At 35.3% G+C, this 17,344-nt stretch overlaps 1 protein-coding gene and 1 long non-coding RNA gene across 3 annotated transcripts in view; one reads left to right on the forward strand and one right to left on the reverse strand.

The window, feature by feature from the left end:
- LOC142225539 (uncharacterized) overlaps window positions 1–17,344 on the reverse strand; it is an 801,202-nt gene that overhangs the window by 755,341 nt on the left and 28,517 nt on the right. The window lies entirely within an intron of this gene.
- Window positions 1–17,344, forward strand: part of LOC142225537 (venom allergen-1-like) — a 196,216-nt gene that overhangs the window by 73,002 nt on the left and 105,870 nt on the right. The window contains exon 4 of one of the 2 annotated variants that reach the window (XM_075295329.1): window positions 12,983–13,496. The exons of the other annotated variant lie outside the window; for it this stretch is intronic. Coding sequence (XP_075151444.1) covers window positions 12,983–13,088 — 106 coding nt within the window. The 3' untranslated portion in view covers window positions 13,089–13,496. Of the gene's footprint in view, window positions 1–12,982; window positions 13,497–17,344 lie in introns of those variants that run through there. 2 annotated transcript variants of the gene reach the window in all.

Raw genomic sequence — 17,344 nt, forward strand, 5'->3', positions numbered from 1 at the left:
CTTAACGATGCGATTCATCGTTAAAAAAAAACAGAATCCCACTACAGACGACAGTAATCGAGTCAAAAATAGTGACCACACTGTTAAGTTATGTCCGATATCATAATCGTCGATCACATTAACAACTGACAACATATTTATCGATTTTTTAGTCATTCTGTACAACAACATTCCGTCCTGATAAACTTATAATCTGGACGCGGTATAATGCACATGTTAATTAAAACAAGTATATACGCCCGCAAGTTCGGCCAGGCCGAATCTTATGTACCCACCACCATGGATTGCGTAGAAACTTCTACGAAAGACTGTCATCCACAATCGAATTACTTAAAACTTCTTATTCATGGTTGTTGGATACCATATACTAACATCACGTACCAAATTTCAACCGACTGGGAAGTATTTTGCTCTTCCAAAGGGCTCTGGAGGTCAAATCTGGGGATCGGTTTATATGGGGCCTATATATAATTATGGACCGATATCGACCAATTTTTGCATGGGATTTTGAGGCCATATATTAACACCACGTACCAAATTTCAACTGAATCAGATGAATTTTGGTCTTCCAAGAGGTTCCGGAGGTCAAATCTGGTGACCGGTTTATATGGGGGCTATATATAATTATAAACCGATGTGGACCAATTTTTGCATGGTTGTTAGAGACCATATACTAACATCACGTACCAAATTTAAGCCGGATCGGATAGAACTTGCTTCTCTTAGAGGCCTCGCAAGCCAAATCGGGGGATCGGTTTATATGGGGGCTTTATACAATTATGGATGTAGACCAATTTTCGCATGGTTGTTAGAGACCATATACTGACACCATGTACCAAATTTCAGCCGGATCGGATGAAATTTGCTTCTCTTAGGGGCCTCGCAAGCTAAATCGGGGGATCGGTTTATATGGGGGCTATATATAATTATGGACCGATGTGGACCAATTTTTGCAAGGTTGTTAGAGACCATATACTAACACCATGTACCAAATTTCAGCCGGATCGGATGAAATTTGCTTCTCTTAGAGACCTCGCAAGCCAAATTTTCGGGTCTGTTTATATGGGGGCTATACGTAAAAGTGGACCGATATGGTCCATTTGCAATACCATCCGACCTACATCAATAACAACTACTTGTGCCAAGTTTCAAGTCGATAGCTTGTTTCGTTCGGAAGTTAGCGTGATTTCAACAGACGGACGGACGGACGGACGGACGGAAGGACATGCTCAGATCGACTCAGAATTTCACCACGACCCAGAATATATATACTTTATGGGGTCTTAGAGCAATATTTCGATGTGTTACAAACGGAATGACAAAGTTAATATACCCCCCATCCTATGGTGGTGGGTATAAAAAGTTGTACAACTAATCTTTTAATATGAACGCTTCTTCATATACATGTTTGCCTCCGTATAATGCGCTTTACAGACTATCAGTTATTCCGGACGACAGTGCTCGTGTCGAACATATCCCAAATATTGTGCACATTATAATTTAAGTCCGAAGGCATAATCGACACTGATGCATGTTTATGGGATCGATAACACATTTAACGATTATTTAGTCATCGCCGACAAGTCGTATCGATCCGACACACTGTAAGATTCCTTACAAACACCGACATTCCTTCCGGAATAACTGATCATTTGTAAAGCGCATAACGCTGTGTACGTGCTAATAATTCTGCATATAAAATTCAATTACTTGTATTTTTGGCTTTTTATGTAGAATACTTGAAATAAATATATATTTTTTGAGCTTTTTGGTGTTTTGCAATAGAATTCGATTATCTTTGCATATTTGTGCCCTAGGTTACAATCATGTGAAAAGTGTTGCCAACTTAAAGAGACAAAATTTTGGACAATCAAATATTTACTATGTGCCGTTCAGACGCCACAGATTTGTCGAATGTCGTGCGAAATTACCATTGCCCATAAAAATTGCATACCTTATTTTGCTAATGAAATTTTGTGTAATAATAATAGAAGTCCTATACAAAACAACTACATAAACAATATTACAATATTAGTTTCATTAGCAAAGATAAAGTATATTTATTCTACTGGGTTGGCATTCGCATTAAAATGTAGGGTTGGTAAAGGGCGGCAAAATGCTATAATTATACCTCCGTCCTTGTTTTGCACATTGGATATATTGAAATGTTAAAAAACAAAAAAGGGCGGCATGGTGCTCTATATTGCCATCCTTGTCTATTACGCTTAAAATTATGTTAAACGTGTATGAACTCTAGTGACAATAGTTCTGTTCGCGAACATTGTTAGCAAAAATGATCGAATAGAAATATGAAGCTTTCAACAATATATATATAAAATTTTTTAAATAAATGATTCAAGGATAATAATATATAGATTCGATAAAATCATGACTAAGCGAACACGAATATTATTGGTACACATATGAAACCTTTGTTAAAAAAATTTGCCGCTATAGAGTACTGAAAAAATATTTTAGCGCTCCTTGACTTTTCTCCGTTCACAGATGAGGTACGCCCATGGGGCTTTCACTGGGGGATGTCTATCAGAAATAGCCAAAAAGAGGCTTGAACAGTTTAGGCATATAATTGGGTTTTAACTCACTCTATTTTAAAGTCGTAAATATAAAATAATTAAAAAAATTTGTTCATATTTGATTGCATTTAGTCTATCAGCAACAAATCACGGCGAAATTTGGTTGATTTTTTGTGAATTTTCGCTGAAAAGTTAAAAATTTTAAAATTGACCCCCTCAGACTTAAAACCCAGCTACGCTCATGGAATCTCCAGAATAGTCTTCCACACCCTTAAAGCTAATAGAATCAATTAAAATTTTGTAAAAACTATGCCCCAGCAATGATTTTTAGCTGTTAGAAAATACATTAATTTCCCCCTTTTTATCTCGTTAACTAGATAACCTACGCCTCTGGCATTTGGGAGAGGGGATTCTCCTGGCTTGGGGCTAATGTGCTATATCCACTTTTGCCTTTTAACTCTTCCTAGAAATGCTCGAAAATCGACCCACAAAATTGGTCTAAATATAATTGACCCCCCTCAGACTTAAAGCCCAGATACGCTCATGGAATCTCAAGAATAGTCTTTTACACCCTTAAAGCTAATAGAATCAATTAAAATTTTGTAAAAACTATGCCCCAGCAATGATTTTTAGCTCTTAGAAAATACATTAATGTCCCCCCTTTTATCTCGTTAACTAGATGACCTACGCCTCTGGCGTTTGGGGGAGAGGTTTCTCCTAGCTCGGGGCTAATATGCTATACCCACTTTTGCCTTTTAACTCTTCCTAGAAATGCCCGAAAGTCGACCCAGACAATTGGCCTAAATATAATTGACCCCCCTCAGACTTAAAGCCCAGATACGCTCATGGAATCTCCAGAATAGTCTTCTATGCCCTTAAAGCTAATAGATTCAATTGAATTTTTTTTTTTAAACTGCGACCCATCAATGTTTTTAGCTCTTAGAAAATACATTAATGTCCCCCCTTTTATTTCGTTAACTAGATGACCTACGCCTCTGGCGTTTGGGGGAGAGGATTCTCCTAGCTTGGGGCTAATATGCTATATCCACTTTTGCCTTTTAACTCTTCCTAGAAATGCCCGAAAATCGACCCACAAAATTAGCCTAAATATAATTGACCCCTCTCTGACTTAAAGCCCAGCTACGCACATGGAATCTCCAGAATAGTCTTCTACGCCCTTAAAGCTAATAGAATCAGTTAAATTTGTTTATAAACTATGTCCCAGAAAGGTTTTATAGTTATTAGAACTTACATGAATTTGCCCCCCTTTATCTCATTAACTGGATGACCTACGCCTCTGCCCTCTTTGCGGGGGAGTTCTCCTATCTCCGAGCTAATGCCCTATACCCACTTTTGCTTTTTAACTCTTCCTAGAAATGCCCGAAAAAGTCCAATGAATTTAAAATACATCTTTACATATTTTTTTGGAATTGCATTTATATTACTCTAAATAAATTTTTGCTCAAAATTATGTTAAGTATACACGCGTTTTCGTTCAGAAAATGTGTCATGAAGCAAAATATATTTAATTTGTTGCAAAAAAGTCTTAAATTCGCAACAAAAAAAAAAAAAAAAATTAAAGTGGTTTGTGTCTTCGCTAAAACAACTTTAGAAAACAACTTTAACTTCACACCCTTCATAACCCTTTGACGATGAAGAAATAACCACTCGATAAAAGTAAATTTTTCTTGCATATTCATATTCAAAATACTCCTATTTACTACGTAAAGGGTCGTCAAAATGTTAAAAAAAAATATTCCTTTCTGCGAGAAATGTCATGGGGAATTCATCCTCAAAGGTAAATATGTAGCGAAACAAATTTAACATACCTTATGTAATTCATTACAAAATACATCATGAGCTTTGTTTACATGCGCCAAAAAAAGTGCCTTCGAAACTAAAGGAAAAATTTTCGTCAATTTAGTTTAGCCATTTTACTTCCTTAAGTTAATTTCTGTTTAAAATATTAACATTTATTTATTTCATTAAAAATACTAAACAAACAGCGTGTAGAAATAGTTCATTAACTAGAATAACCCAGAAAAAAATTTGTAAGTTCTTCTAAAGGCACAACTTTAAAAGCACTTCAAAAATATCCTCCCAAAGATGTTCTTTATTTTAACTGCACAGGAAGTTCATTTGAGCCACTTTTTTATACCCTCCACCATAGGATGGGGGGTATATTAACTTTGTCATTCCGTTTGTAACACATCGAAATGTTGGTCTAAAACCCCATAAATTATATATATTGTGGGTCGTAGTGAAATTCTGAGTCGATCTAACTATATCCGTACGTGAAACTTGGCACAAGAAGTTGTTATTGATGTAGGTCGGAGGTATTGCAAATGGGCCACATCGTATAGCCCCCATATAAACCGAACCCCAGATTTGACATCCGGAGCCTATTGGAGGAACAAAATTCATCCGATCCGGTTGAAATTTGGTACATGCTGTAAATATATGGTCTCTATCAACCATGCAAAAATGTATCCATATCAGTCCATACTTATATATAGCCCCCATATAAACGGATCCCCAGACGTGACCTCCAGAGCCTCTTGGAGGAGCAAAATTCATCCGATCCGGTTGAAAAAGTTAAAAAAAAAAAACATCTGCACGTTGTTGGCGGCGTACCACTCCATGGCCTTTTTACCGTAATGGCAAGATGCCAAATCCGGCCAAAACAGTACTGAACAACCGTGTTTCTTCAGGAAAGGCAGCAGACGTTTATTCAAACACTCTTTCACGTAAATTTCTTGGTTGACAGTCCCGGAAGCTATGAAAATGCTGCTTTTCAAGCCACAGGTACAGATGGCTTGCCAAACCAGATATTTCTTTGCGAACTTTGATAGTTTTATGTGCTTGAAAATATCTGCTACCTTTCCCCTTCCTTTTGCCGTATAAAACTCCTGTCCCGGAAGCTATGAAAATGCTGCTTTTCAAGCCACAGGTACAGATGGCTTGCCAAACCAGATATTTCTTTGCGAACTTTGACAGTTTTATGAGCTTGAAAATATCTGCTACCTTTCCCCTTCCTTTTGCCGTATAAAACTCCTGTCCCGGAAGCTGCTTGTAGTCGGCTTTGACGTAGGTTTCGTCGTCCATTACCACGCAGTCAAACTTCGTCAGCATCGTCGTGTACAGCCTCCGGGATCGCGCTTTGGCCCTCGTATTTTGTTTATCATCGCGATTTGGAGTCACTACTGCTTTTCAAGCCACAGGTACAGATGGCTTGCCAAACCAGATATTTCTTTGCGAACTTTGACAGTTTTATGTGCTTGAAAATATCTGCTACCTTTCCCCTTCCTTTTGCCGTATAAAACTCCTGTCCCGGAAGCTATGAAAATGCTGCTTTTCAAGCCACAGGTACAGATGGCTTGCCAAACCAGATATTTCTTTGCGAACTTTGACAGTTTTATGAGCTTGAAAATATCTGCTACCTTTCCCCTTCCTTTTGCCGTATAAAACTCCTGTCCCGGAAGCTGCTTGTAGTCGGCTTTGACGTAGGTTTCGTCGTCCATTACCACGCAGTCAAACTTCGTCAGCGTCGTCGTGTACAGCCTCCGGGATCGCGCTTTGGCCGTCGTATTTTGTTTATCATCGCGATTTGGAGTCACTACCTTCTTGTAAGTCGATAGTCCGGCTCGATGCACGTTTGTAGACGATACACCCAGCTTATTTGCGGCATCTCGGGGAGAGAGGTTAGGGTTTCGCTTGAAAATACCGGCAACTCTCTTTGTCGTCTCAGCGGCTTCCGGTTTTCGATTTCCCCCCGATCCAGACTTCCTGGCTGTCGACAAGCGTTCCCCAAACACTTTAATTACATTTGTAACGGTTGATTTGGCAACTTTTAGCGATTTTACCAGCTTTGCGTGCGAGTAGCTCGGATTTTCGCGATGCGCGAGCAAAATTTTGATACGCTGCTCTTCTTGCGTGGACGGCATTTTGACAACTGAATAGTGAATTCCAAAATCAAAATAGGAGCAACATTCTACACACACACACACCTTCAAAATGAGGGGTGTTCAGGTTTTTTAAATGCAAAATTGAAAGAAATACGTCAAGTTTATATTGACCAAATTTTGACCGTATCACCCTTTATTATACATCGTTTTTATTTGCGGTATATATTTTCGTATAAATATATTTTTTTCATTAAAAAAAAATAAAAAATGGAGCAATTGCACTTTACTGGAACCTCCCCAAATCGGTTAAATTTCAAGTATGTGACGTAATTTGATGTGTTGATTCCAACAAAGAAAAATTTTTTGCACCGGAAGTACCCGGGTCTTGAGAAAAAAACCTCGTAAAAGTAATTCATAATTTTGCTATCTCAGTCATTTAAGATTCAAACAAACTTGTTGTCATTGTAAAACTGATCCCAAGTGACAAAAAATTTACGTAAATACCCAGCAAAAAATTTGGAAGTTCTTCTAAAGGCACAACTTTAAAAGCACTTCCAAAAATGTCCTCCCTAAAATGTTCTTTATTTTAAGTGCAAAGAAAGTTGATTTGAGTCAATTTTTGTATAACTCGCTTTTTCATATATTTAATAGGAAATTTAAAATTTTATTGTTTCGAATAGGTTAAAAACAGATTAAAAATAAGATAGTGCAAATTATTTAAATTTTACCGAAAAAAATGTTAATCTTTTCCAGAAAAATTGCGAATTTTTGAATATATTTCATGTCAAACGTTCCAGACCACTTTTTAATGCATTAACAAGTATATACGGTCGTAAGGTCGGCCAGGCCAATCTTATGTACCCTCCACCATGGATTGCGTAGAAACTTCTACTACAGACTGTCATCCACAATCGAATTATTTGGGTTGCGGTACACACAAAATAATATTATAATTTTTGAGCTAACAATAAATTGTTGTTACATAAAATTTTTTAGTTCAACAAATTTTTTGTTGATATAACAAAATGTTAAACTAAGCTCGTAATTGTATTTACAAATTACGTTGTTAGCTCAAATTTAAACATAATTTTAATTGTATTGACAATCAAATTAATTGATATTTTTTTGTGTGTAACACTTGCCGACGGCAAGATATCTTAAAACTTCGTAACACCGTGGTGCAATGGTTAGCATGCCCGCCTTGCATACACAAGGTCGTGGGTTCGATTCCTGCTTTGACCGAACACCAAAAAGTTTTTCAGTGGTGGATTATCCCACCTCAGTAAAGCTGGTGATATTTCTGAGGGTTTCAAAGCTTCTCTAAGTGGTTTCACTGCAATGTGGAACGCCGTTCGGACTCGGCTATAAAAAGGAAGTCCCTTGCCATTGAGCTTAACATGGAATCGGGCAGCACTCAGTGATAAGGGATAAGTTCACCAATGTGGTATCACAATGGACTGAATAGTCTAAGTGAGCCTGATACATCGGGCTGCCACCTAACCTAACCTAACACCGCCTTCTCAAAAAAGGCCGATTTAGTACCCTGTTAAAGCGAGTTCAACAACATTACTTCAATTTTATTTCATCTTTCTTTTATTTAATAATTCCTTATTTTCTTAAGTTCTGAATATTCTGTTCTCTAAGAGAATGTTTGTCATGTTTTCTTTATTTAAGTTTATCGAATTTCATTTTCTACTTTTATTTATTTTGTAATTGAATTTGTAAATGAACTTTGAATTTTCTCTATTAGAGTTAGTTACAGTTGAATTGTCAAAGAAGAAGGTAACGAAGACCAATAAATTCTTAGAAAAGAAAATTAAACGAACGTCTTTTCTTTAAGAAAGGTTTAGGCTTCGCGCTATACGACGTGCGTGATAACCAAACGAAACCAAACTCAAAAGCCCTTATCTTCATCAACGCGTGAAATAAGGCATTGCAATATAAAACCCCCCATAAGCCCTTTCAATCTATAACGCGTAGGTTGAAAGGCAAATCTACATATGGTCCATTCGAGCCTCCTAATTTAACATTGGGAGTAGGAACAACCAGGAGCAACCGTAGCTCAAGAAACGTACCAGTGAAAATATACAACATTGGATACAAAACGATTCTCGACCGAGAATATAAAAGACGACTCCAACGAGGAGAGGAAAAGGCAACTCCAACGAGGAGAGAAACATAATCATCACCAGCGAACATCATCAACATCATAAAAAATTGGTAAAAAATAGATTGGGTAAGTGCAAATGTGTTGGTGGCTCGTGGTGTGATCAAAAAGAAATCAGTGAAAATCATCGCTGTCATCTCGCGCAGATAAAGCTAAAAGACGTATATGAAATATGAAAAAACGATAACAAAATTCAAAATTTTTGTGTCAAAAAGAATGTATGTGGCCATTCAGCATATTTCGAATAGTGTAAAGTTTTAAACAAACTCAAACGTCTAAATAATTACAAGGAAACGTGTAAAAAAGGAGACAAAGGAGCAAAGGTTAACATAGACAACTCCAAAAACAAAAAACAAAAAAAAAAACTGAACGAAACATCAACTCTGTACATACAAAAGTTCAAAAAAATGGAAAGCAACAAATGTCCAATAATTTCTGCATAGAATAAACGAGAATAATTGCAAGTGTGCGTGTAATTCGGTGCATGTAATACAAAAACAATTTACCCGCATACTCTTTCGCGAGAAAAAAGAAAATAAAAATAAAACAACAAAAACGTTTGTCTACGGGATAATAAAAAACGTCAAATGTTGTTAAAATACGTTCCGTGCTACAATAACAAGTTCCCACAGTTTGTAATTACCAGATTGACAATTTTAACAATTTAAATTTTTAACTGTCATTCAGTGGTAACATTCCATCAATTTTCTCTTAAGACGTCTATCCCTACTGGGTAACTTGTAGATCATATGACAGATGATCATTGGCACAAACGTCATACTTCAAACAAACTGGTATAGCAAAGAAACACAAGTGACCGGCGGTAAGAACGTTTAATTCTTCGCGAACATTTTTTAATTAAAAACGAACTTAAAACGATTTAGAAGCGGTTTAAAATAAAAGAAAAGTGTAAGAAAATAAAGTAAGTAATTAAATAAAAGTGTGGTGACATTAATATAAAGGCGAATAGAACGAAAATTAACGGTAAAAATTTTTGCCTTACAGTAGTGGTAGTGTATGTGTGAGTAAAAAACTTATTGGAACAAAACGGAGAACAAGTGATAGTGACAATAAAAATATAAAGAAAAAATGAAATAAATAATTAAAGCTGCATATGAATATTGGAATTGTTGTATTAAAATAATTTTACAAAATCATCGAGAAAGAAAAGTGAAAAAGGAACCAAAAAATTATTTTCAAAGTACCGCTATAATAGTGTTGCCGTGATAGTGGAAAATTGTTACCCGTGGGAAAAAGTGCCAAATTATGTAGAGTTACCCTACCTTCAGGGAATTTTCCTCCGCGGACAGAATAAAAAAATCTCACATAAAAAATTAAATAAATAAACAATAAACAAACGGTGTAGCGGTGAAAAACAAATAATAGCGGTATAGAAAATAAATATAACGAATTTAACAGGAAAACGAAAAAAAAGATATTTTTTCACACAAATTTAATTAAAAATTAATTTGAATAAAAACACTTGCGGTGAAAATTAAAATAAATTTGGTTTTCATAAATAATATTGCCATAGCGGGGATAATTTCCTTCGCGGTTCCAGAGACACATCCAGAAAAAATTATTCGGTTAGTCGTTCCAATTTATTTTTCTTGGAAAATTTTCAAAATATTTGCCATAAACGACTGCGGGCAAGAAATATACACACAATCTTGACGCCAGAGAAATATTTTGGAAGTTTTGGACCCTTTTACGAGATACGTATACATTTGGAAAATTTGTCATATCACATATGAATTTTTACGATTGAGTCATCGCGACCAAGGACAGTAAAAAACACTACGTATGCACAAAACAATATAGCTTTGCCACTTAATTTTTTCCCAGAACATCCGCGAGGGATTACATACAAGTCTACGAATTTTTAACATTTTGTTTTCTACTGTTTTTTGTGTAAAAACGTATTAATAATAGATTCGGTGGATATTATAGCCTGAAGGATTTAAGGAAACCGTCATTCAGGAATATTTACCGATAGTTTTGGGTTAAAATATATTTATATTCAAAATATATTTACATTCAATTGTACAGACAAAATACGTTCACTGCTATTGAATTTTTGATATATTGGCGAAACGTTTTCATAAGCGGGAAAATCTTCGAGATATTACACTCCAAAATTAAATCTTTGCGACCCAGCAACGTATAATTTTCTTTGGTGTTTCTCAAGTAGGTGTAAATAATCACACAAAAAAATGGCTACGCGTCGAAAATTTCTTTTTAATCATAATCAGATCGTGACATTCTGCCAGGAACTTGAAACTCAAAAGCCAGAGACACTGTAAATTCAGTTGTTGGAATTAAAGATTTGGAGTTAGAAAGAAGATGGCCACAGCTAGTTGCGAGTTATGAGGCATTAATATTAGAGGATGACAAAGAGGAATATGATTATAATGACGTTAATGGCCAAAAGTTTGAAGAAGTTTGTGCTAAATATCAAAAAATGCAAAGAAAGCATAATGATAGCTATTTGTTCTAAAACAAATAGTCAATAGGAAAATAGTGTCGATCATATTCCGCCACAACGAAGTGCCTTTCGAGGGGGGATACTCTAAATGGAAAAACCCAAATTCATTCGAATTCGAGTGACTGCCTTTCTTTCGAACTGGTTTTCGTTCGATATACAGGAACAGGGCATAAATTGTCTCTCACCTAACCATTTCAAATCAGACTGCACCAGCAAGCGGCGGTGCGCAAAATGCAAGAGAAAACACCACACGATGCTACACATAGATTCGAAACGTGATCAAACGCAAGAAAAAGTTCAAGAAAACGGGTCCCGAAATCCTACGCAGGATGGGCCATCAATTTCAAAACAAGCACATGAAAATACATTTTTGAATACCACCGAGCCGGTGGAAGAAGTTTATACTCTCTTTTCGCAAAATGAAAGTACAACTATTTTACCAACAGCGCGAATGTTTTTGGAACATGTCGGAGGACTTTTTGCGGTTAGGGCACTTCTAGATGCAGGGTCAGAACGAAGTTTCATTTCCAAACGCGTTCAACAGAGGTTGGCCATCCCGATGGAGACCCATAACGCTCAGATTTCAGGGTTGGGTGGTGCGGACGTAAGCTGTCGCAAGGGGAATTGTATTCTAACTGTAAAGGCTCCGAAATCCGATTTCAAAATCATAATTAAGGCATTGGTCGTATCAAGTTTGGCTCATTTGTTGCCTTCACGGCCAATTAAGACGACACTTCTCAATGAAGTGAAGGGTTTGAACCTCGCAGACACATTTTTCCATAAGCCAGTCCCAATCGATATGATCATCGGTAGCGACTACCTTCCGTTCATCAATAAAACGGGATCATTACTTCAGATTGATGGTGGATTGGAGGCCCGAGAGTCTCAATTTGGCTGGTATCTGTCAGGTCCGAACAAGTTAACGCATTTTCAACTATCGTGTCTAAATCCGAGGCATTAGCACTACACAATTAGCTAAAATAGTTTTGGGAGTTAGAAGAGGTAGAGAAACCTCAGACCGAATCCGATACTGACACATGGTGTGAGAATTTTTATAAATCAACGACTTATCGACAAAATGACGGTCGATATGTAGTCCGACTACCCTTCAAACAGGAATATCCACACGAAATATTCCTGGGGTCTTCGCGACACATGGCATTCGCTCAATACGTTCGAATGGAAAAGAATTTTAGTAAAACGCCAGAACTAAAGCACGAATACAATAAAGTTCTTCGCGAATATGAAGAGTTAGGTCACATGGCACTCGTAAAAAGAAATGAAGGGAACGATGACAACGAAATAAACTATTTTCTTCCTCATCATGCCGTGGTTCGCCCAGAAAGCAAATCCACAAAAGTCCGCGTAGTGTTCAACACGTCAAAGAAGACTTCCAGTGGACATTCTTTAAACGACGTTCTCCATTCTGGGCCGATTCTGCAGCAAGACTTGGTGAAAGTCCTACGAAACTGGCGGTACTATCAATTCGTATTCAACGGCGACGTATTATCAGCCGCTCACTCCATCGCGGAAGCCAAAGTCAACCAAAATCAACTCGTAAAAGTTCTTTCATCCGCGGTAGTTCCTCTTAAAAACATTAATTTCAAAAGGAAAGCTCGTTTACAAATCTGGCCCCGGGAAGATCTTCTGGGCGAAGAATTTTTAAACATCGAAGATCACAGCCCCATGAAAACAAAACCCCCTGAAAAGTGGGCGAAGCCCACACATTCGTGCCAATAGATTTGAAGGTAATGCGGGTTGCTACCTTGCTACCCAAATACAGTCCACAAAACAACACTGCCTCAAGAAATCTAGCACAATCGCGAGATTTGATCACCCCCACAAACTACTTAATCATTTGTACGCACTTCTTTCTATTCTTTACTTACAGGTCAATATATGCCATTTACGCAGCAGCGGTAGCTATAATGCTATATTACACCGATTGTACAGTCAGGGGCGATCAAAGCACGTGGATAGACTGCACATGCCTATAAAACGAAGGACGAGAACAAATCACTCTTCCATGCTGAGGCGGGAATATGTTGAAGCGAGTTCAACAACATTACTTCAATTTTATTGGAGAGCGTACTAGGATTCGCTCCAACAACACTTTTTATTGCTTTTGCAATTATTTCATCTTTCTTTTATTTAAAAATTCCTTATTTTCTTAAGTTCTGAATATTCTGTTCTCTAAGAGAATGTTTGTCATGTTTTCTTTATTTAAGTTTATCGAATTTCATTTTCTACTTTTATTTATTATTTTTCTATTGCTTTCGTTAAGTTTTACCGTGTTAACGGAATTTGTAAATGAACTTTGAATTTTCTCTATTAGAGTTAGTTACGGTTGAATTGTCAAAGAAAGGGTCACAAAGACCAATAAATTCTTATAAAAGAAAATTAAACGAACGTCTTTTCTTTAAGAAAGGTTTAGGCTTCGCGCTATACTACGTGCGCGATAACCAAACGAAACCAAACTCAAAAGCCCTTATGTTCATCAACGTGTGAAAATATAAAACCCCCATAAGCCCTTTCAATCTATAACGCGTAGGTTGAAAGGCAAATCTACATACCCATATAATTCAGTTTGACAAAATTTTCTATACAATGAAAAAACAATGAACCCTTTTCCATTGCAAAATTAACTAAACTGTAGTAATATTGACCATGATTTAGCCCTTAAGATTTTTTCAACTTGTCTAGTTTATAATTCTCTTAAATTTTAGTTCATCTATAACATTGTATTTTAGTTAGTTTTTACAACACCATAAGATTTATATACCCCTACCATGTTAAAAAGTCAGTATTATTTGCTTATTTTTTGGGAAACCCGATAATAAAATTTGCGTAACAGTCTCTTTAAAATGCCGACGACTAAACTATTTTTAAATTAATCATTCCACAGTACAGATAAATTAAATAATTAAAGGAACAACAAACCGTTTTACTATTATGAAAATTTTCATACATTAAAATTAAATTTTCTTTAAGCAAAAGTACTCTATTATAAAAACGTATGATGAAAGTTCGTAATATAATGTTTTTTTGTGAATAAAAATTATGACCACGTGGAACAGAGTGTAGTTCATTTGACTTATCCTTTTTTTTATTCATCGTAGGTAATTTTTTCACATATCTTGCTGGAAAATAATGAAAATTGTTAAAAATTAACACCATGTAATGAAATATAATTTTTTAATTCTTCATTTAAGCTTGTAACTTACCATATTTGTGGCATTTATCAAATGGTGTAAGGAATTCAACTTTTCTTTGGAAAACGTATCTCATAAAATCTGTACCTGAAACAATTAGAGAAATAATGAGGTATTCTATATAAACTCATAAAACTTTGTTTTTATCGATGTGAAGGATATAATAAAATAAGTATTCTAGTAGAAAGAGTGTCAAAGTTTTAATATAAAACTTACAAATTCTCTATTAAATTGTACGCTGAGGGGAAATATAAAAAGATGTCTAAATTTATTTGGGTTACTCTGAAATTAAAAATTTATTTTGCATTAAATAAAATTATTTTACATTAAATAAAATTATTAAATAGGTTTCCAAAAAATCTAATGAAAACAAGTATATACGGCCGTAAGTTCGGCCAGGCCGAATCTTATGTACCCTCCACCATGGATTGCGTAGGAACTTCTACTAAAGGCTGTCATCCACAATCGAATTACTTGGGTTGCGATAACACTTGCCGATGGCAAGGTATCGTAAAATTTTTTAACACTGTCTTCTAAATTGTAAGTTAGCCCATACGGGGTATATATTAAACAAAAAAGGCCGGTTTAATACGTATATAATATAGTTTGACAAATTTTTCTATAGAAATGAAAACTTGACAAAATTTTCTATAGAAATAAAATTTTGACAAAATTTTCTATAGAAATAAAAACTTGACAAAATTTTCTATAGAAATAAAATGTTGACAAAATTTTCTATGGAAGTAAAATGTTGACAAAATTTTGTATAGAAATAAAATGTTGACAAAATTTTCTACAGAAATAAATTTTTTACAAAATTTTCTATAAAAATAAAATTTTTGTCAATGGAAATAAAATTTTGACAAACATTTATATAGAAATAAACGTTTGACAAAAGTTTCTATAGAAATGAAATTTTGACACAACTTTCTATAGTAATAAAATTTGACAAAATTTTCTATGGAAATAAAGTTTTGGTAGATTATTTTTGGCGATATGGACCAATTTTTGTGTAATAAGTCATCGACTATATATAACTAAAGACCGATATGAAAAATTTTTACATGGCTGTTAGAGACCATATATTGACAAAATGTACCAAATTTCAACCGCATCGGATGACTTTTGCTATATATAATTATGGACCGATATGGACCAATTTTTGCATGGTTGTTAGATACCATATACTAACACCATGTACCAAATTTCAACTGGATCGGATGAATTTCGCTCCTCCAAGAGGCTCCTGAGGTCAAATCTGGGGATCGGTTTATATGGGAGCTATATATAATTATGAACCGATATGGACCAATTTTTGCATGGTTGTTAGAGACTATATACTAACACCACGTACTAAATTTCAATTGGATCGGATGAATTTTGCTCCTCCAAGAGGCTCCAGAGTTCAAATCTGGGGATCGGTTTATATGAGAGCTATATATAATTATGAACCGATATGGACCAATTTTTGCATGGTTGTTAGAGGCCGTATACTAACATCAGGTACCAAATTTCAACAGGATCGGATGAATTTTGCCCCTCCAAGAGGCTCCGGAGGTCAAATCTGGGGATCGGTTTATATGGGGGCTATATATAATTATGGACCGATATGGACCAATTTTTGCATGGTTGTTAGAGACCGTATACTAACATCAGGTACCAAATTTCAACCGGATCGGATGAATTTTGCTGCTCCGGGAGGCTCTCCAAGCCAAATTTGGGGATCGGTTTATATGGGGGCTATACGTAAACGTGGTCCGATATGGCCGATTTTCAATACCATCCGACCTACATCAATAACAACTACTTGTGCCAAGTTTCAAGTCGATAGCTTGTTTCGTTCGGAAGTTAGCGTGATTTCCACAGACGGACGGACAGCCGGACAGACGGACGGACGGACGGACATGCTTAGATCGACTCAGAATTTCACCACGACCCAGAATATATATACTTTATGGGGTCTTAGAGCAATATTTCGATGTGTTACAAACGGAATGACAAAGTTAATATACCCCCATCCTATGGTGGAGGGTATAAAAATAATAATATGCATAAAAAACCAAATATTCTGGTTAACTCTAGACAGTCATCATTCGTCAAAACGACGACACGTAATTTCGATTTAAAATGCATTTTAGTCTATTGGGAAATGGTAAATTTTTATTTTATACTAATTGAAACCAAATTGAATAAGAAAATAAATTCAAGTTTGGTTACCTTTTTCGCTCAGGGGGTTTAAGGGGTTATTCTGAAATTAAATAATTGTTTTCTACATTCAAAATATTACATTGGTTTTCAAAGAATTGATTAAAGATATACTAAAATAAGGTATTAAAAACCTGTAATTTAGATGATAAAAAGGTCATTAAAACGTAAATATTCTAGTTGAAAGAAAGCCAATTTTTAAAATAAAACTTACCTATTCTCTATTTTTTTAAATTTGTTCGAATCCATTTGGAGTTGCTCTGAAATTAAATTTTGCGTTTACAACAAAGAAATACATTAAACCGGTTTCCAAAAAAAAAATTAATTAGCAAATAGTAATATACATAAAAAATATTCTTTTTAAAAGAAAGCCATATTAAAAACAAGTATATACGGCCGTAAGTTCAGCCAGGCCGAAGCTTATGTACCCTCCTCCATGGATTGCGTAGAAACTTCTACTGAAGGCTGTCATCCACAATCGAATTACTTGGGTTGCGGTAACACTTGCCGAAGGCAAGGTATCTTAAAACTTCCTAACACCGTAATATATACCACATAGTCCATACGTGGCATATATTTAACTAAAAAGACCGATTAAATACGTATATTATTAAGTTTAAAGTTTCTATAGAAATAAAATTTTGACAAAATAAAATTTTGACAACATTTTCTATAGAAGTAAAATTTGGAAAAATTTTTCTATAGAAATAAAATTTGGAAAAAATTTTCTATAGAAATAAAATTTTGACAATATTTTCTAAAGAAATAACATTTTGACAATATTTTCTATAGAAATAAAATTTTGACAAAATTTTCAATAGAAAAAAAATCATGAC

Source organism: Haematobia irritans, chromosome 2 (assembly GCF_050003625.1).
Source record: "Haematobia irritans isolate KBUSLIRL chromosome 2, ASM5000362v1, whole genome shotgun sequence".
NCBI lineage: Eukaryota > Metazoa > Arthropoda > Insecta > Diptera > Muscidae > Haematobia > Haematobia irritans.